The 25,170-nt window shown below is 39.6% G+C and overlaps 1 protein-coding gene across 1 annotated transcript; it reads left to right on the forward strand.

Moving 5' to 3' along the window:
• The first annotated feature begins 1,413 nt into the window (after nucleotides 1-1,413).
• LOC146001296 (uncharacterized) lies at nucleotides 1,414-17,532 on the forward strand. The gene is made up of 3 exons (XM_083138603.1): nucleotides 1,414-1,507; nucleotides 2,279-2,407; nucleotides 12,098-17,532. The coding sequence occupies exons 1-3, from the start codon at nucleotides 1,495-1,497 to the stop codon at nucleotides 17,365-17,367; spliced, it is 5,412 nt and encodes a 1,803-aa protein (XP_082994729.1). The 5' UTR covers nucleotides 1,414-1,494; the 3' UTR covers nucleotides 17,368-17,532.
• The last annotated feature ends 7,638 nt before the right edge of the window (nucleotides 17,533-25,170 follow it).

Below are 25,170 nucleotides of genomic sequence, written 5' to 3' on the forward strand. Positions count from 1 at the left end.
AAATTATGGGATTTGGATTAATAAAAGTTGCAATTTTTCTACGGACAAAAAAAAATGGAATAGAGAAAAGATCCACTTGTACCTTCTCTCATGTTCTACCAAAATTCATAAGGAATTTCCAGAGCCAATAATTCACCCATATTTCCTGGAATTCAAGGAATTCCCAATTGAATAGCCTCCCTGGTATTGTACAGCAAATTATACATACGTGATTCATTTTTCATATCAACATGTAACTTTTGCTAACAGCACAAGTGTAGTATTATAATTATTTGTAGATAATTTTGAAAATTATATAATTAAATGAAAATTTGTTTAGTAAATTAACGTTTGGATATTACGGTTCTTGTGAAATTTTGTTTTTAACGATTGTATCTAATCAGTCTTTTCCAGGAATTTTGTACCAATTTTAGTTTTTTGGCAACCTACTTCAGGATTTCTTGAGCCTGATTTAAGATTTTTAAAACCTATTTTAGGATCTTTAGAACCTATTTTAGGATTTTTAAAACCTATTTTAGGATTTTTAAAACCTATTTTAGAATTTTTAGAACCTATTTTAGGAACCTAAAAGCACACTTTTTAGAACCTAAAAATCTGAGGTCTACTCATGATATTGCCGATACTCAAATGAGGAACTGACAAACAGAAACTAAACTTGACTGTTCTTTAGATATTGAACGTCCTCCTACTTATAAAACTTCATTTTTCAAACCTGTAATACCTATTCCTAAAAATAGTGATTCGATTTATAGGGGTTAATAAGTATACACATTTAGTCTATTTGTTGTATGTGCACATATTCCTCGTCACAGTGTGTACCTCCAGCAACCAATGGACAATCTCACACGCACTGAATACATCCACCTTCCAGGAATGCAGCAGTGTCATGTCAAGCAGAAAGTTTGGCGACTCATGTTTGACCAATACGTACTTAGTATAAAATGACCAGCGGGCTTTGTTGATGTAGTCAGATGTACGAGTGTCCCTACACCTTACCCCTTACGATTTTAGAACACACCGTAATATAGTAGTCTTGCGATCTTACCCAAGCAGGAAATGTACTTGAACATGTAATGACCTTGCTCAAATGGAGATTTTATAGTGGAAAATATTACGAGTATGTAAGAAAACTTCTATTTTTTTATTTTTTTTCTGTCGGCATGCATGTACCTTACTATAATAGTCTGGGAGCCTACAAGCGGGGCTTAGGTATGTTTTGGGGGGGCATCATCTCCGCCTAGCTCTCCTGTAGCGCCGTCCCTGGCTACAGCCGAAGCTTGATCCAGTCGAGTGCTATCAGTAATCTGTAGCGTGTTACAAGAATGGTATTATGACGTGTAACAATCATTCACAAAGTAACTGTTTCCATGGAAAACGACAAAAATCAGACCAATGGTCTTTAAACACAGAATATAACGCGTAATTTTCAACGTAAGCAAGAAAAAAGTTTAAAAACAGAAGAATATACGGAGAAGCGACGAGAAATCCCATAAAATGGATTCTAAAGGTAAGTGGCACAGATAATGAACATTTTTTACTATTTTCTTACAATAATTTTAACAAATAGACCATAGGAAAATGACTCCTCCATCGGGGCTCTAAAAGCACGATCCGCCATGTTGATAAGATAAAAAAATCAACATTCTGCAGCCGTGGGACCAATTCAATTATTGTTTCAAGAGACATTACAGAACTCTTAACTAGAAATTCCTAAGCTCCGGCCGAGAATATAATACGGTTCCTTCTTCAAAGAACTAGCCCCCTCTGTTTGGCGTAAATATAAATATTTTAGTAATCCACAGCAATAATTACGTGGATTTTATCTTCAGTGCAAATGGCACTTGTTACAGTAAAATGTTATTTTATCACGATGCACAAACATCAAACAAAGACCATTTAACTTACTCTATTTCATGGTACCTCTGATCCATTTTTTTTTAGTGCCGGAAGGCATTGAAAAAAAATGACAAAATTTCGGAAAATTTCCAGATCTCTTTGGGAAATGGCAATTTTTTCCAGTTCCGAACGTAGGAATTATGGAACATTTCTCATCCCAACATAGATCCGACAAAAACATTCCGTTCCGCACACCCCTAATTACGATAATTAATATGATTGTAAAGTGTCAGTTTAAAACCTTTTCTCGTTATTTTGTTGGACATGATAGTTAATTTCTGTAACTTGCAGCCTGCATATAAAAGAAAACAATATTATTTGTAATGCAATATTGCTACAATTTCACAATTCGAATTACATGAAGTCTCTCCCTCTGTTGCAGATGCGAATAAAGCTAATCCGTCCTTTGAGGCGTTCAAGGAGCGCAACAGACGCAGAAAACTTCAATTCGCTGCAGCCGCCACTCACGCGACCACCACTTCGTCATCAGACTCATGCGCTGCAGAGCAAGGTAAGCGATCTCTTCTACTGAATATCAAAAACATGTATTTGTACAGCCAAAATTGCCACAAATTAAACGCGCGGCCATGAAATTAGGCGGGTGGAAGAAGTTTGCGCTGCTGCCAGGTCGGAGTACAACCCCATGCATTAGGAGGTTCAAGAGAATGAAAGATCTGATTGTAGAGTTGATTGATCTATGTAATTTATGTAATTCAAACTGCCAGTGCTTGCTCGAAAGGTTAAGGATGACATAAAAGTGCCCCTGAGAGAGGTCGGTCTGACGCTCGAACTAGGCAACGCAGCACGGTTAACGTTGCCACACAGTGCGCGGGAACCAGCGACTTTTGTCCCGCTCTCGCTTTGCTTTTCCCATATGTGGCAACAGCGTAATTCTTCCCAACCGCCTATTTTCATGGCCGTGCGTTTAGTGCTTTCTAGGAAAATTTGGGAGGTGGAGGTGTACGTGCAAGACAGTGCAAGCTGTCTTATTCCCACTTTTTGACATAGTGTCCCGGGATGTAAAAAGTATATAAGTTTCCAAGTGACAAACAACTTGAATTATGTTTCCCACACTGGAAGGGTTAAAAAGAGGGAATTTTTGCAATGTCATTGTAACTTGAAAGGGAGCCTAGGGGCATAGTTCATGGTCTAAAGTGTGGGAGGTGTTTTCATTTCAAATAAGATGCGAGATCTCCTCCTCCTGTAACTTGCCAGATCGGGAAACACTTGGGTTTGATTTATTAGACACGATAAAGCAAGGCCCATGACTGAAATATGAATTTATTCTCAGAGGAGGCCTAGTAATATATTTCCTTTGTCTAAGGTGTAGGAGATGATATTACTGAAATAAATAGCATGTTTTCGACCACCTTCTGCGTACTTAGCAATCAATTTCCCAAGGTCAAGCACCTGGGTTATGTTCCCTACATTTTTTATTTTTTTTATTTAACTTTGCTCTTCTGCCGCAATTGCCCAACGGCGGAGATGGCGATGACAAGTGGCAAGATGAGAGAAAACTAGTTTCACTGTGTAAGTTACATCATACAGGAAATCCTTTGTATTTCGCTGAGAGATTTCTTTCATAATAAAACCCAGATATATACACAAGATCCCAAAGTTCTATTCTTTTAACAATAAAAAATCATGAACTGAATTTTTAACTCTTTCACTGCACCAATGGTTAGAGACTGAAATGCACTCTCACATGAAATAAGTTCAATAGGTATTTTGAGGAGGAGATTAATAAGAAATTTTATAAATGTTTGTCACGGCGCATTTAAAAAATAAGGGCCGATTGATTATATCAAAGAAGAAAAGAAGTGTAGCAACAGTGGTTACAAACACGTATGTATCTACTTAATTTCTCAACATATTCACCATAATTTCCCATAGGAATTTTGGTACCGTTGAATAAACTCTGCATAGAAGTTCGCCGCCTGGGAGTTCAGCCAATCCAACATTACCGTTTCCAACACCTCAGTGTTTTCAAATAATTGACATGTAAGTCACTTTTTGAGGTACAGGAAGACGAGATAGTCACTACGTTCAAAGTCCGGATTATACGGGGAGTGATCAAAAATTTTACATTCGAACCTCAACGCCTAACAGTCTAGAGTGGATAAGAACAGTTCTTGAGAGCAGTATTCCACGCCGTCGGTTTTATATGGCACACCCGAGTTTTGATACCGTTACGTCTGCAATGCAATTGTTTTCCCCCGCTCCATGAAATCCAACATAAACACACCTTATTTGTGCCAGAACACAGTTGCCATGACTTTTGGCGCAGATGGAGTTTGCTTGAACTTTTAAGCCTTTGGTGGCGAATGTACAACACCATTGCCCTACGCTTCCTTCATTCACTACATACCACACACTTCACACAATTCTCCGTGAATTTCGGCAGCATTATGACCTCTGGCGTTAATAAATCTAATCACAGACCGTACTTCTCAACAGGCGAGATTGTGTATTTGCGCAGCAATTTTAACACGTTCTAACTCACACGATAACCAACAGATGGCTAGGGCCTCCCCGATGGCGCAGTGGTAGCGTCGTTGCCTTGTAATTAAGGGGTCCCGGGTTCAATACCCGGTGGAGGCATATGACACAGTGATTCGGATCCCACTTAAACTGAAGGTCCAGTCCTGATTAGCCTTACTGTGCATAAGTGGAAACATAAAACAACAAACAACAACAACTGTGCATAAAACAACAAATCAATTAAACGATCAACAGATGGCTAGGAAAAATATGAAAGTCGGTAATGGAGCATTTGATGTTATTGAGCAGGCGCGATCCGATCACTGTTGCCAGTCACTTTGTTATAAATAATCGACCCTTTCTTTTGAAATGCACCTCGTATAAATATACAGGGGATGGACAAAAATATGGAAACAACACGACATCGGAACGGGTTAAATCGACGCATTATTTCCACTTGAAATCGGACGTGGTGCGACATTCGTTTGTTTCGTGCCGTGAGATAGGACCCTGTCTGACCGGGGGTCTTCCTTGTCGCACAACAGATTTGCTACCTTGTGTTCTGACGTCAGACGAGGAATGCCTACGAGGTTAGGTTAGGCCTGTTAGATTAGGTTCCATTAGCATAAGTACGTGGAAAATTATTATTTAGGCTAAGAGAAGCTAGCCTAACCTAACAACGTAGGCATCTAGCCTAAAAATAATAAGCTTTCTCCCGTGACGTCAGAACACAAGGTTGCTCAAGTGTTGTGCGATGAGTGAGACCCGTCGGACCGGTAAGAGTCGACAGTTGCGCTGTAGACAGCGTGCAGTGCAGTTGATACTGAATCACGTCCGAGCTGACAGTGTTTCAAAGAGGGCAAATTGTTGGTGCCCGCCTTGCAGGCCCCTCTGTGACCAAAGAAGCCATGTTATTTGGCGCATCGTGAGGACTGTATCCATGGTCATTACGGCATATAGTGTGTCCGAAAAAACACCGTCAGATAAACACCTGCGTGGACGAAAATGTACAATGAGTGACAGAAACAAAAGGACATTGAGGAGGATTTTGACCAGGAATAAGAAGACAAGTGCTGTGAAAGTGACATCGAAGCTGAATTTCTGTTTGCCAAACCCCGTGTCTACAAAAACATTGTGGGGGGAACTCCATAAGTAAGACATCCATGGGCGAGCTGCAATTGCCAAGCCGTTGCTGACCCAGGAGAATGCCAAGAAGAGAAGAGAGTGGTGCAACACCCATAAATCATGGATTGCCGATCAATGGAAGACTGTGATCTGGCCCGATGAATCGCCTTCACCCTATTCCCCGTCCCGTCACGGGACGTGTGTAAGTGTGAGAACAAGAACCCAAGCGTTCGATCAGGACTGTCTCATTCCAACGGTGAAGCATGGTGCCGGTTCGGAAATGGTTTGGGCAGCCATATCGTGGTATTCAGCAGGTTCCGTTTTCACCTTGCACGGTCGATCACTGCCAAGGACTACGTAGACATTTTGAGCCACCAGGTCCATCCAATGGTGCAGATGTTGTTTCCTGAAGGGGACGCCATTTACCAAGATGATAATGCCCCGATTCATACAGCTGGTGTTGTCCAATCGTGGTTTGATGAGCATGCAGGCGAGGTTTGGCATCTTCCCTGGCCGCCACAATCGCCGGACACAATATCATAGAGCCTCTGTGGTCGGTTTTGGAGAATATGGTTCGGTCCCATAATCCGCAGCCAACATCCCTGTAGGAACTGGAACATGTTTTGCATGAAGAATGGTCCAGGATACCATTATCCACCATCCAGGACTTGTATTTGTCCATTCCTCGGAGACTGCAGGCCGTCTTGGGTGCTAAAGGTGGTTCTACACCTTATTAGCTACAGCATTCCGTATTTTCACAGGTGTTTCCATATTCTTGTCCATTCCCTCTATGTCTGATGGGAAAGATGTATGAATGATCATTATTTTCTGTGTTTATATGTCAATCCATATTATGAATATACACTGGCGGCAAGTGGGTTCCAAAACTGTGGAGAGAGGGTCATGGACAGTTTACTTTGCTTTGGTAGATAAAATTTAACATAGTGCGGGGGTAAAAGTGGCAAAGGTGAGTGGGCAACTACCGTCCACGACCCCCTTCCTAATCGCCACCACTGTGAATGTATATTATATTATGAATTTATTATACAATTTTATGGTTGAGTGTAAAACAAGGATTGAGCCTTAATCTCCGCTATATAAAATAAGAGCTAAATAAATAGAATATAGTTAGTTCTAGTAATTCACTTTGTTGGCCTCAGCCTTAGAGTATAGAAGGGATAGAGGGAGCACTGTGACGTCAGCTGAAGCGAAAATATCTGATATGTTCGGTTACACACCTGCTTGTTGAACCCATTTGTTTACATTCAGCGAGAGGGAATTTCGTCGGATAAAATAAGGCTGCTTATTAGGGTGTATCGAAAAAAACTTTTTTTCGAAATGTTAAGGTGGCTAGTGGGGAAAAGTGGCCATTTGTGACCAAAAACACGTCTGATTTTTTTCAGATTTTTTGAAGGTCGTTTAGGTGGCGCGCATCGACCTTGAAGTTTTGATAGTGATTTGGTTATGCAACACGCACAACAATTTCACAGAAATGTCATTATTTGGCTATTTCATGTTTGTTTTCTGCATTATGGTCGTTTATTGTTTTGTTTATGGCAAATATGTTACATTCGTGCCTTAGGGGTGGTTTCCTATGCTGTTTACGTATGCTTTTGGTCAAAAATTGTCAATTAGAGGCTAAAAACTCCATATTTTTCTATTGATGGTTTCCAATTGGTTTCGACTGTGTTTTATTCGAAGGTTTTCCGATATAAAAGACTAAATAAAATATTTTGGTTTTCTAATTGCTAACAGTTCCTCAATTACTGTCCAGCGCTTCGCTTATTTTCATAGCTTATTATGCTTTGAAAATAACCCAGAGCTCACCACGAGGAGGTGGCTGGACTGCGAGCTCCACCCACCCAAATGATGTTGGCAAACATAATTTTACTAAGGGGCAGGCCAAGATTTTCTTCTAGTTTTCTCCTTGAATTTTATAGTCACTTTTTGTTCGAAATGTCGGCATATGTTCTCTAGATTCGAATTTCGCTTTGATGTAGCCATCACGTGCGCTGTCGCCGAAAACGGAAGAAGCAGCCTCTGTGATAATTTTCACAAGTCGCTCCACTCCTTGTGTGTGGCAGGGGAAGTCTTGAATTTCCTCTATATTTTTGTTTTTAATGTAATCATCTACTTCTTCATTTGTAATATTATTGGCCAACGTAGGCTCGTGGAGGGAGCATGAAGACCAATCAACCATGTCATAGTATTGGTCTGCATTAAAATTGATGGTTGGTAAAACAAAAGTGCGAATTATTTTGCTTTTCTTTCAATCCTCTTGCTTTCTTAATACTTTGCCAACCAAAACTTCTTATTTCTGGGATTTTGTCGGTTATTAAAGCCAGCAGGAGATTTTCAGGATGGGCCAAGAATGCGTTTTGTTGAAAGACCCTATTAATCAGATCTCTCAAGTGGTGTGGGACAAATCGGGACAAGTGGATCAAATTCCAGAGGTGTCGGGCTCCGTCAGTTATCGATGGTTCCTTCTTGATCCCAAACCACACCGGTGCGTACACCTTCATTATGTAGTATGTGGAATTTGATCTATGAAAATAAGCGAAGCGCTGGACAGTAATTGAGGAACTGTTAGCAATTAGAAAGCCAAAATATTTTATTTAGTCTTTTATATCGGAAAACCTTCGAATAAAACACAGTCGAAACCAATTGGAAACCATCAATAGAAAAATATGGAGTTTTTAGCCTCAAATTGACAATTTTTGACGTAAAGCATACGTAAACAGCATAGGAAACCACCCCTAAGGCACGAATGTAACATATTTGCCATAAACAAAACAATAAACGACCATAATGCAGAAAACAAACATGAAATAGCCAAATAATGACATTTCTGTGAAATTGTTGTGCGTGTTGCATAACCAAATCACTATCAAAACTTCAAGGTCGATGCGCGCCACCTAAACGACCTTCAAAAAATCTGAAAAAAATCAGACGTGTTTTTGGTCACAAATGGCCACTTTTCCCCACTAGCCACCTTAACATTTCGAAAAAAAGTTTTTTTCGATACACCCTACTGCTTATTATGTTTCTTTATCTTTAAATAGTCAGAAACAATAAGAAACACGAAGATCTAGGAATCTCATCTTATATCTCGTTGGTAAACTAGAAAAAGTTTAATAAAATAACAATATAATCAAAATAGGAGTTGAATTATACCTTTTGAACTCATAAATGCACCACAAAACATAATTAATATGAAAATAGAGCTATGTACAGAGATTAAACCCGATTTAACAACACAATTTACACCACCTCAATAAGTAAGCCTAAGTCGAGATGTTAGGAAGATTTCAGACCAAAGCATAAGGCAATAAGCGACAAGTGACAAAAGACAGAAGACCCTTCAGTCTATAGGAGATTTCAGATCATAGCGACACGCGACAAGCGATAAACGACACGTGTCTCCTGGCAAACGATTCTCAGAAATGACTACATTTTTTAAGCCTAAGCTTTACGACAAGCTTCACGAGTCGCTTGTCGCTCGCGTGTCACTCGAACTGGGTCGTTTTCTCAATACCATGCATGGTGTCGCTTTCGTGTGTTGTTTGCGCATGCGCGGTGAATGTTTTGCTTTAGACTGGAGGGGTTCATGTCGTTTATCGCTTGCCACTCCGGTGTGAATTCTTAGTTGCTCGCGCGACACATGCCGCTTGGGAACGAGCTAATCAACAACAACGTTTCACACCATAGGTCGCACCAACCTTCAATTGGTGAAATCCTGAAGCTACACACGTCGCGTTTAGCTTCGGTGTGATATATCCCTAAAAGCAAGCATTCACCTTCCATGCGCTATCAACAGACCGTTTCGACACGATATATGAAATTGAGAAAACGGATCTGAACACATACAGCATTCCGTGTCGCTTCGGTTCGAAAGGTTGCGTTGATTCCTGAGGGTTGGCTTCGAAGTGGAACGTATTGCTTGTGGCTTCGGTCTGAATAGAGATATTTCGCACCGAAGCAACAAGCGATACGTGCCGCTTTGAGGATTTCACCAACGCAGTTTGTGCAGCATGTCGTGTCCCTAAGGCAGGTGTTAAACGTTTGCTGACTCGTTCCCACGCGACATTTCTCGCGTGTCGCCTCGATCTGAAAACTCCATTACGGGAGGCAACAAGTGACAAGCGACACGGGCCCCTTCAGTCTGATGGTAAACATTCACCGTGCATGCGCCACCAACAGACCAAGGCGACTCGATGGAAGGTATTGAGAAAAATGCTCAGTCCGAGCGACACGTGCAGCTTGGCGTGTCGCTTCAGTTTGGAAGGTCTCGTACATGTCTCTTGGAAACGAACCATCAGAAATGTATCTCTTGTCGCAAGCCTGAAGTCTCCTTGTTCGTTCAACGAATTTACTTCCCACAAAGACCGCAAAGTAGTTTACTTTGCACAAGTATAAAAATTTCAAATAGTTATCTTTAGATCACATGGAAAGGATTTTTGCAATCTCGATATGTCACAATATTAAATTTTGTACACAACATTAATAAAAGCATAACAGAAATGCTTGAATAATAAATGTAAATATGTTGTAAGCATGTTTACATGTGGAAAGTAATCTTCTTGGTACTCTTCACTTTTTCTTTTACACTCTCGTTCTTACATCCGAAATCTGCGCACACAAGTTTTTGATTGATTGAGTTGGTGTTTTAAGTCCGGTTTATGCACAGTAAGGCTAATCGGGACTGATCCTACAGTTTAAAGTGGGGTCCGAAGCACTATGTGCCTCCACCAGGTATCGGACTCGGGGCCCCTTGATTATAAGGAGACGACGCTACCACTGCTCCATCGGGGAGGCCAACAACAGAGGCACAGCTTCTTATTTATTGTCCACTCGAAATGTCACTGAAATATACAGAAATAATGCACTATAAACGAGCATTCCACGTTCGGATTCCTACTTCCACCATTGTATCAGCTGTAACTAGTGTGCAACCCAAGAAGGCGGTTTTACCTCACCCCCAACGCTCTCACGGCTTCATTTCCCTCGCCCAGAATACACGCTTAGCCCCCTTTCCTCCGTACTCTAAGGTCTCAGCCCATAAAAACATATTGATGAAAGAGTTTATCGTTTAATAACCATCCGATAGCCTTGTGATTTAGTGCAAAATTCTGCCCTTTTTATGAAGATAACGTGAAATACAGCTGTAAAATACAGGGTGTCCGACATGTCCCCGTACCCCAAGATATTATATATTTCCCCTGTAACTGGGTCCGCTCACACATGCGAATTTGAGTTAGCGCTTCACATATAATATTCAAAGCAGGGATACCAACAGCGAAATCTAAACCATTCTCAAGCAAACGAATACTGACCAATTGTCAACACGGTCGGAACAGGATGCATATGGGTATGGGTACTTCCAGGACATCCTGTAGGTAAACTCCAGACTTGAGCTTCTCGCGTGCACTTGTGGAGGCCACCAAGCACTCCGTGCAGTACGAGCTCCATCCCTACACGCTGCACTCCAAGGGCATTACGCAGCAAGCACACTGCACCAAACACGAGAGCGCGAGAGCGATACCGAAAAGTTTCCTACAGCGGTGGCACAACTAGTGAACCCTTTCCTACAGTTGCGAAAAAAGAAAAATTTCACACTAATTTGCTATTCATTTCAGAAAAATTAAAATCAATTAAAACTTTGTGTTGTTATTATTATTGTTGTTGTTTTTATTATTATTATTATTATTATTATTATACTTATCATGGCCTCATATAAATCATAAATTTAATGAACATTGTGATTAATTGAATTAATGTAAAAGAAAATATACCAAAAAAAGAAATTGTTTACGAAAAATATACAAAATACGAACATTCTATTACAATAGATAACATTAGGTTAACATTAGCTGTGTTATTACGAAAATTTTATGGGTAAGATAATGGAAATGTATTGATTATTCCCCTGAAAAGTGTCAAAAATTGATTGTATTGTATTTAGGTGAAAAAATTGCCCAGTGAAAACAAAATAAAAATGTCTCTCAATTCAAAGAGCTTGGACATAGCATATGGGTCGAATATCTTCAAAATTTTCAGTAAATTTGATATTTTATTTTTTCCTGTTCAGTTTTAACTTAATTTCCATGTGCCAAGGGAATTTTTCTATCATATGACAATGCTGAACGAAAGCGACCAACGAAGCTTCGTGCCTCTCTCACCCCCCCCCCTTCCATACCTCTTATAATGCTACAGTAGAATCACAGGCAAAAGAGCCTGCTCAGACTCGCCACTCCTGAGCATTGTACCACCGCATGGAGGGAAGGGGTAGAGTAGAGCATGCTTCCTTATTGCCTGAGATGAACTGATGGAGAGGAAGGTGCGCGGAGACTTTCGGCCGAAGGTTCTTTTCCATCTGATCTCTATGCAATACCGCTGCTCTTTCTGTAGTCCATGTATGCATGCGACATGTTCTTTCGCAAATACGGAGAGTTGACCAGATCTGATCTACTCGTTCGATTTTGTGCAGTATCAAAGACTTATTATCTTATTATTTAAACAAATAATATTCGCAGTTTCCAGGTTTCAAAGGTAGGTTAATAATACATTCCTTTATGTCACGCTTGTTTTCGAACAGATAAGATATGGACGCATCCCCAGTTCCCTCTAGATGGCAACAGTTCTGCCAGAAAGAATAAAACAGTAAAAACAAATCGTGAACGCAAGACGTTCTCCGACAGCGTTTACAGTACGCAGCTGGTATCATCAACTAAAGGAAGAATGATTTTCACTTCTGACCCAGGCTGTCCTGGAGTCTCTCATGTAAGAAACACGAAGCGCCAGCAGAGGTTGCTGACAACAGAAACGCCGCTAGGAATCCTATGTGCTCAAGGGCAGACACGCCTGGCTGCTGGTGACGGAAGCAGCTCCGGATCCAGCAGCCCACTCTTCATCCCGAAGCGACCACAACGCGACATTACAGTTTATCCATTGAAGAATGGTGCTTCGGATGAGATGAAGCAACATTACTTAACTCTTCCGTATGGAGAGCAGAGTTACCAGGAGGAGAGTGAATATTCAAGCTCGCTCGAGTCCACTCCAAGAACCCACGAAGAAGGCGAGATCGCCATTACAAAGTCTGAAGAGCAAGGAGCTCACCCACGTCTAGCCACCTCTTTGCCTTCCATTAGCAGGCCGAAGCAATTGCCCGATAGCGATAGCACCACTGCATCAAGCAGCCCGCTATTCGTCCCAAAGCGACCATCAGGTTGTCCATTCACCAAAAAGATTTCTAAGGAGTTGAAACATCACATGACCATACCATTCGAAGAGCAAAGCTTCCAGGAGGAGAGTGAATATTCAAGTTCCCTCCTGTCATCCCCTCGGGTGTATGAAGAACGCGAGTACGCAATTGAGAAGACTGAACAGGCAAAACCACACCCAGGTCCTACACCTTTGATTGTCTCTAGTGGACATTGTTTGCAAGAACGAAAACAGAATTCAACAGTACCCGGTGTCCGAATCTCAGGTTTGAAAGGGACTTCAAGTGCACCTGAATTAGGGCTTCAACCGGAAGAATTTCACCCGATGCAATTCGATGTTAACTTTCAAGATAGTAACGAAATCCCTTTGAAAAGAAGCTTCGCTCGTGAAGATTTAACAAAAACCGACAAATACAGGAACACGTCTCAAACCTCTTGTGACGAGTATAAGAACGAAAGTCAATTACGAGCCGACTCGAAAGAACAATTAGGTGACGTATTGTTGCCGTCAAGTAACGAAGAATCCAGCGCTTTTTCTCAGTGTGAAGGCAGGGTTCCTGATGATAATCTGCAAAACGAAACAAAAATCAGCCAAAGTTATAGTTTGGGTATTATGAATCAATATCCTAATTTCGAAAGTTTGAATAATATTGTTGAACCAGTACCGAGCACATCAACACAGCTAAGACTTGACAACACCGGTAAAGAATATACGCCTTCATTTCCAAGTAGATTTAGAAGCATGTTGGAATCATGGAGTGAAATAAAACATAGCAGTAAATGTAATGAAAATAAAGAAAAAGCTACAAATTCACTGAAACTGAACAATATCTTGCACGCAGTTGATACACTTAGCAAGATCGAAGATGACTCCTCACATGACTTCAAATCATCTCTACGTGATCTCGGGACATTTGCTCAAAAAATAAGTCATGTGGTCGCAGAGAACACCCGGAAAATTGAGCAATTTGAGAAACTTATTTTCTCTAGTACGAAGTCTAGTACAGGAAAAACGACAAAGAAAAAGTCATTCTTATTTTCTCGTTCTAAGAAGTGTTGCACTTCTCCTAAGTCAACCATAGTATCAAGGCCAGCATCACTGCGAAAGGGGCTAAGCAGCAGTGCGATGGCGAATGATCAGAGAAATGAACAACGGGAACTCTGGCTTGATGAAGAGAAAAATATTGGAGAACAAAGAGGACATCCGGATGTGGAAAATGACAGTTATAAGCAACATGAAGAAATTTTACTAAATAAGGATGCAAGTAAAAGCACCTTTACTGGATTGAAAAACTACAGTCACAACGAGGAACCGATAAATGGGGAAAAAATGTCAACCGACACTAAACTAGAATCAAAGATGCGTGCACTCGATGATGGAACGAAATATCAGATCAAAATTCACACAGAGGAAAATTCCACTACTCCTCCTACCGATGATGATGCTGATGTTATTGTGAACAAATCCATTGGTATGAAAGTTTACGTGAAAAACCGAGAAATATGCAAAAACGCCTTAATACAAGACACTGAGGCTTCGCAACCAGCTGCGTTAATTCACAACAAAAAATGTCAAAGTTCAAATGAAAGAAAGATTATATCTGAAGTGGAAGCAAACGGACAACGAATGAAATTGGGGGCTCTTCATTCGTTTGAAACTTCATTGACAGCACACGAAGTATTGGATGGCGATAGTTGTGAACAAAAACAAGGACTTATATACAGAGATGGTAAATACATATTTACTGGATTACGAAAAGTTTCATCTAACAGCATACAATCTGATTCAACTGTAACTAGACTAGAATCAAAGATGTCTACAGTCGACAGTGCACATCGTAAAATGCACACTGCGAAAAATACAACTCCTACTACCGATGATGATGCTGATGTTATTGTGGACAAATCCATTGGTAAGAAAGTTTACGTGAAAAACCGAGAAATATGCAAAAACGCCTTAATACAAGACGCTGAGACATCGCAACCATCTGCGTCAATTCACAATGAAAAATGTCAAAGTTCAAAGGAAAGAAAGATTGTAACTGGAGTGCAAGCAAAAGAACAACGAATGAAAGTGGGGGCTCTTCATTCGTTTGAAACTTCATTGACAGCACACGAAGTATTGGATGGAGATAATTGTGAACAAAACCAAGGACTTATATACAGAGATGGTAAATACATATTTACCGGATTACGAAAAGTTTCATCTAAAAGCATACAATCTGATTCAACTGTAACTAGACCAGATTCAAAGATGTCTACAGTCGACAGTGCACATCGTAAAATGCACACTGAGAAAAATACAACTCCTACTACCGATGATGATGCTGATGTTATTGTGGACAAATCCATTGGCAAGAAAGTTTACGTGAAAAACCGAGAAATATGCAAAAACGCCTTAACACAAGACTCTGAGACATCGCAACCATCTGCGTCAATTCACAATGAAAAATGTCAAAGTTCAAAGGAAAGAAAGATTACAACTGGAGTGCAAGCAAAAGAACAACGAATGAAAGTGGGGGCTCTTCATTCGTTTGAAACTTCATTGACAGCACACGAAGTATTGGCTGGCGATAATTGTGAACAAAACCAAGGACTTATATACAGAGATGGTAAATACATATTTACCGGATTACGAAAAGTTTCATCTAACAGCATACAATCTGATTCAACTGTAACTAGACTAGATTCAAAAATGTCTACAGTCGACAGTGCACATCGTAAAATGTACACTGAGAAAAATACAACTCCTACTACGGATGATGATGCTGATGTTATTGTGGACAAATCCATTGGTAAGAAAGTTTACGTGACAAACCGAGAAATATGCAAAAACGCCTTAATACAAGACTCTGTGACATCGCAACCATCTGCGTTAATTCACAATAAAAAATGTCAAAGTTCAAATGAAAGAAAGATTATAACTGGAGTGGAAGCAAACGGACAACGAATGAAATTGGGGGCTCTTCATTCGTTTGAAACTTCATTGACAGCACACGAAATATTGGATGGCGATAATTGTGAACTAAACCAAGGACTTATATACAGAGATGGTAAATACATATTTACCGGATTAAGAAAAGTTTCATCTAACAGCATACAATCTGATTCAACTGTAACTAGACTAGATTCAAAGATGTCTACAGTCGACAGTGCACATCGTAAAATGTACACTGAGAAAAATACAACTCCTACTACGGATGATGATGCTGATGTTATTGTGGACAAATCCATTGGCAAGAAAGTTTACGTGACACACCGAGAAATATGCAAAAACGCCTTAATACAAGACTCTGAGACATGGCAACCATCTGCGTCAATTCACAATAAAAAATGTCAAAGTTCAAATGAAAGAAAGATTACAACTGGAGTGCAAGCAAAAGAACAACGAATGAAAGTGGGGGCTCTTCATTCGTTTGAAACTTCATTGACAGCACACGAAGTATTGGATGGAGATAATTGTGAACAAAACCAAGGACTTATATACAGAGATGGTAAATACATATTTACCGGATTACGAAATGTTTCATCTAATAAGATGGACTCTGACTACGAAGCTAAGTATGAACAGGGCGGAATCGTTTCAAGTGAAGCAAGTCGTGATCAGGCAGAATTGAAATCATCAGAGATAATATCAGACTTTCAACTCAAACCTGTCGGAACACCCCTATCTCTGAAATCAATCGAAATTGGACTTGAATCGAAGATGCATGCAGTATATGGCAATAACAAGTATCAAGGCCAACTGGATACTTATGAAAATTCTACTCGTACTGCTGACGATGATGCTGATGTTATAGTGGACACATCTATTTACAAGAAAGTGAAGGTGTCAAAGCGAGGAACATGTGGTCCTGAACCTTCTCCCATTACACCGAAAAAAGAACCTGAACGTGTAGTCGGAAAGAGCCTTTCCCCGAAAGGCAATGTTTTGCGACATAGTTCGAACAGTAGTGAACTCTCTTCCATCGTGATGAGGGAAAATGATGGCGACAAAGATCCCACACAACCTGAAAGAACAAGTCAGAGCTCCCACGCAGAGACAATGATAGAATCATTAACTGCATCAGAAGCAGAGGAGGAAAGAATATTTGCTATCGTCCAACATAATAGAGATAAAGTTTGCGAAAGTGTTGATAGAAAGCGAACTGCAGAACAAAGCAGACGCTCAAATGAAAGTATCGCTTTGGAATGTGACATTCCAGGGGTAGTACCTCTTGATAGGTGCACTGATAAGACACCGTTGAAACTTAAGAGTTTTTCTTTGTCAAACGTTCATACGAGAAGCGAATGCGGTGAACTGTGTTCAGGAAGGATTTCCTTACACCCGCTGCAAGATGATAATGGCAACAAACAAGTTCTGCGCATAATGACTGATCCAGTGGTCAGGAAAGAGACCTTCAGAGTGAAGCAGTCTCTGCTAAGGGAGAAAAGCTCATGTGAAGAAAGTCGCGCTAGAGAGAACGACACCAAAGAAGTGAATACACCAGCACAATTAATGAGGGACAAATGCGTTGGGGACGAAGAAACAGCGTCGCAAGTTAAGAACAAAGAAGAAAGCCAGCAGAGGAGGTCGACGATGAGAAGGATCCTGTGTCCTTGTTGTAACGCTGCAACCAGCCCGGAATTGGCTCGAAGGAGCTAATCATCTTTTTAATATGAAGATTCATAAATTTGTTGTTCTTATATCTCAAGTAGGAAATTTTGTTTGGCAGTGTTCCTTATTGCAAGGGAAATCTTTATTGTTTATAAACATGTGATGCTCGTTCCCGCATGTATGTAGTTGCTTCATTTGGAATGTACGTGCATATTACTAATAGACAGAAAATTGTAGACATTTGTTGACAATAAAATATCAATATAAACGGAAGATTTTACTGTTACCATTCGTAACCTTAAACTGAAAGTATGTTGTATTTTTTCTTAAAATACTGATTGTATTCATATCGGAACGTGGTTTTCGATTCTTTAATTGATGATTTTCTGCGTATTACGTTAATGGTGACAGTGAGAAGGATGACATTACATGAAAGGACAAACGCCCATGCTCTGGCAACATATTGCAATATAGAACAAGAATGCCTATAAATGTGAAAATTAGCTAGTTCGAATCCCATTTGTCTGAACATATCAACGTATTTATCCTTTACATTTATTTACATTTCACCCTTCATCTTCATCTTCGTGATCAATGTAAGTTGTAGAAACTGGACGCAAAATAAGATGATATTTTAAAATATAATTTTAAAAGAGTTTCTATCTGTATATACTGATGGTGCGAAACTCACTATCTACTCTTCACCTATATTTACTCCTCCCACAATTACTCTGCCACAGTTACACATTCTACAAAGTAACTCAGTTATAGTTACAATTACAGTTTACTATAGATAAAATATAACTCACCCATCATGTTCATAGTTGAAGTGCTAGAAATGTGTTAGATTTGTTTACGGACGACAACAAAAAATGACCAATAATCTTCATGACTTGTTAATGATGATGTATTTTAAATATAAAGTATACAGTTAATTAAATCCAAAACATATCTTAAAGTAAAGATTAAAATTTTGTATATCTTCATTCCATTTTGCAATAACAGAAACAATATGTACAAGATTTGACATGTTCAGCTGGATTGTCTAGCTTGTATACACACTAGGGTGGTCTATCATAACATGTGAAAACTTTTTCTTTAGACAATTTCTACGCATAGTTGCTAATTTTGTTCCATTAGATCTAGACATACTCTGTGCAAAATTTTGTGTGAATAGAAAAATATTTAGGGGTCTCTCAAGGTCCTCAAAAATGTTCTATACCAGCTATATGCTATGTGAAGTATCAAACAGTATTGCATATATTAATATCATGTGGTTATAAAACTTAAAACAAATAGGTTATTTTACATTACTTTTTAACTTTCAAATAGGTATGTTAATTTTACTACTACAATGAAACAAGTGTACGAAGACAAACAACACTTGATAAAAAGTCCTGCAACACTGATTGTGAAGAAGAAGAAACTTAGGAAGTTTTGCAGAAGTACAGTAACTATTTTAATGAACTTCAACTACTAATCAATTCGTTGTTTCAAATTTGTGTGTTAACTTCTTGTACAAGTGAGGCGGGAGGGGGGTGGGGGGGGGAGTGGAAGTGTTCCTTTGAATTTCTTCCAATCTGAGATTCTGTCAACCTTTCGGACATAAAGTCCACGATGCTCACCGCAGCTACGGCCACAGCTAATGGCCAGAATCTTGACAGCTGAACACTATAAAATTCCACAGTGAAGATAAAGCGAGCTGCCCATCAATAAATCATTGACAAAACGTGTGCGTGAGGAAGTTTGTAACACCTAAAAGTTCCTTTAGTCTTGCACTGGGATAGTACGTTGATGAAAGATCGATCAAATAAAACGAATCTGAAAGCAATTGTGGATAGACTTTCAGTACGTACCTGTTACAGGTTATGAAGCTGACAAAATACTAGGTATTGCAAAGGTACCATCTGGAACAGGAAAGGTACAAAGGAAAAACCATTCAGGAGCTAGCTGCTCTTTTGGGAGGTGGTTCATGACATTGTGTGCATGAGTTTCGATATAACAGCTTGTAAGACACGAACGATGAGAGGTGTCTGCATTCTGTTGGAACAATGTATTTCAAGAAAGTTGTTGTAATTAGCTTACAGGCACCATATCCACAAACAGCAAGGAACAAGTTGGAGGCCCATGTGCAGTATCTTGGAGCTGAGCTGGTTAGAAAGAAGGTATCTTCCATGGAAAAGCAAGAAATGATAACTTGTCTTAAGGCTTGTGATGAAAACTGGAGTTCAATATGCATGAAACTGAGAGACTCCCAAAGCTTAGAAATAAAGGATATGTTTGAATTTATTAACCCAGTCTACCTTTGCAGCTTATGTTTGCTTTCAGCTAATGTTGATTTCAAATTCCAGTATGAACCGAAGAGCTGAAGTGAGTCGCATAAATTCAAAAAATTCAAAGCAATCGTTGTCACTGAAGGTTGTCAACGGTACTGTTGAACTTTTAATGGCTCTTGTATCCAACTTTAATGTACGTGGAACGTGGCAACACCGCACACACCGATGACCGTTGAACCGTAAAAATTGCGGTTTGTCACCGAGAGTCAGTGCGTACAGTGTTGCCACGTTCCACGTACATCTTTACTCTGTTCAATATAAGTCTGCATAAAATAGGTTTCGCAATTCGAGTTAACAATGAGATTTAATTTCAAGAAATAGATGCAAAGAGCTTCAAATGAACACCATGTACGACTAATCAATACTCAGGAAAAGGTGTTTCGTAAAATTGATAAGAACGATTTTTTTGACAAATTCAAAGTCTGAAAATTAAGAATTGTGTTTTAATCCTTTGTGCCTTCACCGTACTAAAGTTTCATAATGATCGGATCACCCGTTTTTTCTTAATAGAATTTTAGAGAGAGCGATCGTTTCCAAAACAAAAAAGGCACTTCTTTTTGTTCTCACGACGATAAAAGATAGAAGGCATACTCGAAGAAAATTTTTGGTTAGCATAGATTAACGCAGAATTGAATAAGATATATTTTAATGTAACTCGCTTTCAGTGATCAGAACGCTACATTTTAAAAGTAGCTTCGCTACAGCTACAGCTACTCTTCCAAAATGTAGCTTCGCTACAGCTACAACTACATTTACCAAAAAGTAGCTCGCTACGCTACTCATGTGCGCTACTCGCTACTTCGCTACTTTTGCATAAAAAAATTAAAAACAACCATATGGATGGGTATTAAAAATCTCCTACTACTGGTAAATAAATTCTGTTATTTATTAATATGATTCCCATCATTCAATAATTTTGAAAGCATTGTCACTTCAGTTACTTATTTTTACTATAGTTTTTGAGAATACCATACCTATGCAAGTGGCATATCAATTCAAGTTTGATATATGAATATTGCAAGTAGGGTGTTATCCAAATTAATGATTACAACTATACACAAATAAAATTTGGTAGGATTACGTATTCATGTTCACATCAACATATTTTTCTTCAGAATAAATATTTCATTTCTTGTAGACTGATAGGAAGGCAGCATTTTGAATGAAAAGTACATGGAGCCCTTTGATTACAAAATCAAAAAGGGCCCCAGGTTCGATACCCAGCGGAGGCACGTAGTGGTTCGGATCCAGTCTCGATCAGCTTATCTATGCATAAAATGGATTCAAAACAAAAACTAGGAAACACGCCAAGTTGGGAGGATGGGATCGTTCTGCTCCTCCATTCCCCACACTGCTCATCATTCAACATTCTTCCTCGTACTTACAATTAGCGGAAAATGGCAGAAAGCGACTAGATAAGAGAATAATTAAATAAACCATTCGTACTCATTGTCATGATTGAGAGAAGTTGAAGAATATATGAGGAGGTAAACAGAAGAGGACAAATGGGTAGTGGACTATATCAAAGCGTTCGAAGATTAATATGGAACAGGGGTGTACCTATGAAATGCAAGAAGGTAATATATAACACATACTATGTGCCAGTAATTACTGGATCAGAAACTTGGACAATGTCATAGAGAAACAAAAAGAAGATGCGGGCAGTGGAGATGAAATTTTTAAGGAGTCTTTTGAGGAAGGGATAGAATAAGGAATGAGGAGATCCGACAGACAGTGGGTGTGGTGAAGCTTCAGGACAGACTAGATCAGGCACAGATGAGATGTTTTGGACACATGAAGAGGATGGATGCAGAAAGACTACCAGTAAGAGCTTATAATGCAAAAGGAGTGGGAATATGGCCAAGGGGGAAACCAAGATGTTGGTGAAAAAAGCAGATAGCAGAGAGTGTTAGTAGAAGAGGACAAGATTGGAACACTGTGGAAAGAGAGGAGTGGTGGAAGACCAGGAAAAAAATGAATAGGCTTGACTTCTGTGCTGACCCAGCCAGAGGCAGGAAACGGCGAAGGATGATGATGATGATGATGAGAATGTCATGATTAGCAAAAGTTACAGGAAAGTAGGAAAAATACATAAATTTGAAAACAATGTATATTAACTAAAGAAAATTGTCGTTTCTGCATACTTTTTGCAATATGGTAAAATATATTTAGGAAACTGTCGTGTAAACCTGAGTGTTCTAAATGTATTGCAATTTTAAAATTTGTGAACAAAAATTATCGCGAAAATAATTGTAATTCCCGAAACTGTATATCATTCTTGTAACAATAATTTCTTGCTGGTGAGATTCAGTATACTGACGATGATCAATGCTGTTAACGTACTGAGCCATTTATTGCTGGCACTATTCCTTTGTCAGTGCAGTAGAAAATCCATCGCTCGTTTTTGCACTGCAAGTTATATTTTACACAGCAATTAATGACATTTTGATGTATCTTACACCATCGATATCCACAGGATTTGTTCCGGGGGTGAAGCAAACGAGGCACTTTTTCCAGCGGTGCAGCAAACGAGGCATGTTTTTCTAAAAATAGCGATGCAGATAAAAAAAACGTAGCTGTTAGCTGGAATATATTCATATATGTCAGTTAGTTATGTGGATATCTAAATTATTCACATACTAATTAAATAAATTACGCAGATATCTATAATCTACAATCTAGATAATCTGTCTCTTCATGTAACAGACTGTCTTAATGAACCTTCTGCAAAATTAAGGGTTATTGTCGACTTTCCTGACGCTGTTGCCACATTAAATTCGCCTCAAAATGCTGAGAAAAATGTAGCTGTAGCGAAATTTTCGCTACAACTACAGGAATTTTGTAGCTTCGCTACCGCTACAACTACAATTTTCAAAATGTATCGTCGCTACAGCTACAGCTACAAATTTTGTAGCTAGCTACAGTAGCGACGCTACAAGTAGCTCGCTACTTCTGACCACTGCTCGCTTTTATGTAGGTCTATTGGTTAATTTTTAATTTGAGTCCAAACTCTAGTGTCTATAATTCTTAATCCGACAGTAGAGCAATCTGTGCGTTTGTGATTGGAGCCTCCCCAATGGCGCAGTGGTAGCGTCGTCAGCTTGTAAACCTTCGATACCGGAAGCACATAGTGGTTCGGATTCTACTTTAAACTGTAGGTCCGGTCCCTATTAGCCTTACAGTGCATAAAGTGGACTTTAAACACCAAATCAATCAATCGTTTGGATTGATTGATTTGCTTTATTTTACCTCGCTTTTTGTGCCACTTTTGGCTAATTTACCAAGTTGGGAATGAGTGATGATAGGCACGTCCAGAAAGTAAGTTCCGTTTCAATTTATCTCCGCTGCAGCGCTGCGATCGCAGTTCCGCACATGCGCGGTAGTCGCTCTGTATCAAGGAGAAGAAACGTGAGCCATTTGGAGATCGCTGTCAGTCACGTACGCTTTGTTGTGCTTCTTTACAATGTCGGTGTTGATTGAAAATCCCGCCGCTTGTGAAATCAGATCTGTGATTCGTTTTCTGAATGCGAGGAAAGTGAAACCAAGTGAAATTTATCGGCAAATTTGCGATGTTTACGGACCAAATGCGATGAGTGATTCAATGGTGAGAAGGTGGGTCCGACAGTTCAATGACGGACGTAGTGATGTGCACGATGAAGAACGAAGTGGGCGTCCATCTTTGGTTACAGAAGAACTGGTTGAAATGTGACGAAAAACCTCCTACAGGGATTTGGCTGGGACGTGTTTGACCATCCTCCGTACAGCCCTGACCTCGCTCCTTTCATCTGTTCTTACATCTCAAGTCTTTCCTTGGCGGTCAACACTTCAACAATGACGACGAGCTGAAAGAAACTGTTTCCAACTGGTTGAAGACACAGGCGACAAATTTCTATGAAGAAGGTATACAAAAACTTGTGCCACGCTATGACAAATGCCTGCAAAATTTCGGCAGTTATGTGGAAAAGTAGTTTAAGAGTTGTAGAATTTGGTGCAATAAATAACTTTTCTGTATCTGTACACAATTTAATTTTATTACCAAACGGAACTTACTTTCTGGACGTGCCTATGATGATATAGATGAATGGACACTCTCAAACATCCATTCCTTTGCCGGGATTCGAATCTGGAATCCCTGGCACCGTAGCACGTTGTGCTAACCACTCCGCTACGGGGACCGGCTGTTCGCCTGTGGATAGGAGTCAAAAAATTGACGACGACAATCAGTATTACACAATGTATCCGTTACGAATACAATTTGTTGCCAACATACAGATATTTTTCTTTTAAAGAAAGTTATCTCGATTTGGTATTCAGAAAAACCATGAATTCTATAAAGCTTGAAATTTGTGTAATGAAATTAGATGTAAGTACCCTTTAAATATGATGTACATTATCCTCATTGGAAGTCCGTTGAAGCATTTACAAATAGTAACAAGGAGATATGATCATGTTCTGATTAGTATAGGGTTGCTATAGGGTAAAACGAGGAGAGACGCCGCACCTTTTCATAACTGAATAGAAAAAAAAATCTCTGCTTTTGTGGAAATTTATCGACATGAAAACTTAACTGCAGTCCTTGCACTTTAAGAAAAAAAATAATTGGCATCCATTAGGAAGAATTTAAATTTATATTTTTTCAAATTACAAAAGCATTGAATTTTGAGTGTCATGAAAAACACGAGGAGAGATGCCGCACTGACTCACTGCTGCCTCTTTAAGTTCTTCTCACGAACATTCTCTCTTCCACAGTCCACACACATTGTTCCATACACAGTGCAGGTTTCATGTAACCATTTCGAACACGTAACACACTGGATCCAGTCAGGTTTGGAAGCCGTGAGGAAGTAATTCTCCAAGCATTCCACACAATTGTTCATGTCTTGCTCAGATCCACTCGCTTTAGCATCTGGCTTTGTGCCTGTTGTATTTTCTTTCTGTCCTGTCTTGATCCTGGAAGTTGATTGTGAGTGTTTTGGTTTCATATTTGCAAGTCTGGAAGCGGAATTGAGCACTTCGGCTGACTGTTTGAACCTTTTACCTTGGCGAGGAACTTCTGGAATGGGACTCAGCTGGCGGAGGTACTTACTGGGGCTTTCCGTGGGTGTGGAACTGCAGGTAGATGTTGAAGGGTTTGAATTTATTCCTGGTAATTGATTCTGGGGCACAAAAGGAGGTTGTTGAGTTACTTTTGGTGTCAGTTGTGTTGCTTGCGAGGTTGTTGGTTTAACTGTGACAGGCGAGAGACTTCCTGAGGTACTCGATGAAGGTGACTCTAGATCCTGCAAATCATTATGGTCATATATTTTGGTGTGGGTGGATGAAAGTGGACTAGGACCCGACTGACAAGCATCAGAAATGGAAAGGAAGTAGTCGGTAATAGCATTTGAATTCAAAGGGTAACTGTCACAGGCTCGGAAACCTGAAATGGCATTTCCAACAGAAGCAACTTTATTCCACGCCGCACCAATGAGAGAGCCTGCTTGGTATCTTGTGATATTTCTGTCTTTATGGGTTC

The sequence above is a fragment of the Lepisma saccharinum genome, chromosome 17 (assembly GCF_977018435.1).
Source record: "Lepisma saccharinum chromosome 17, izLepSacc3.1, whole genome shotgun sequence".
Taxonomy (NCBI): domain Eukaryota; kingdom Metazoa; phylum Arthropoda; class Insecta; order Zygentoma; family Lepismatidae; genus Lepisma; species Lepisma saccharinum.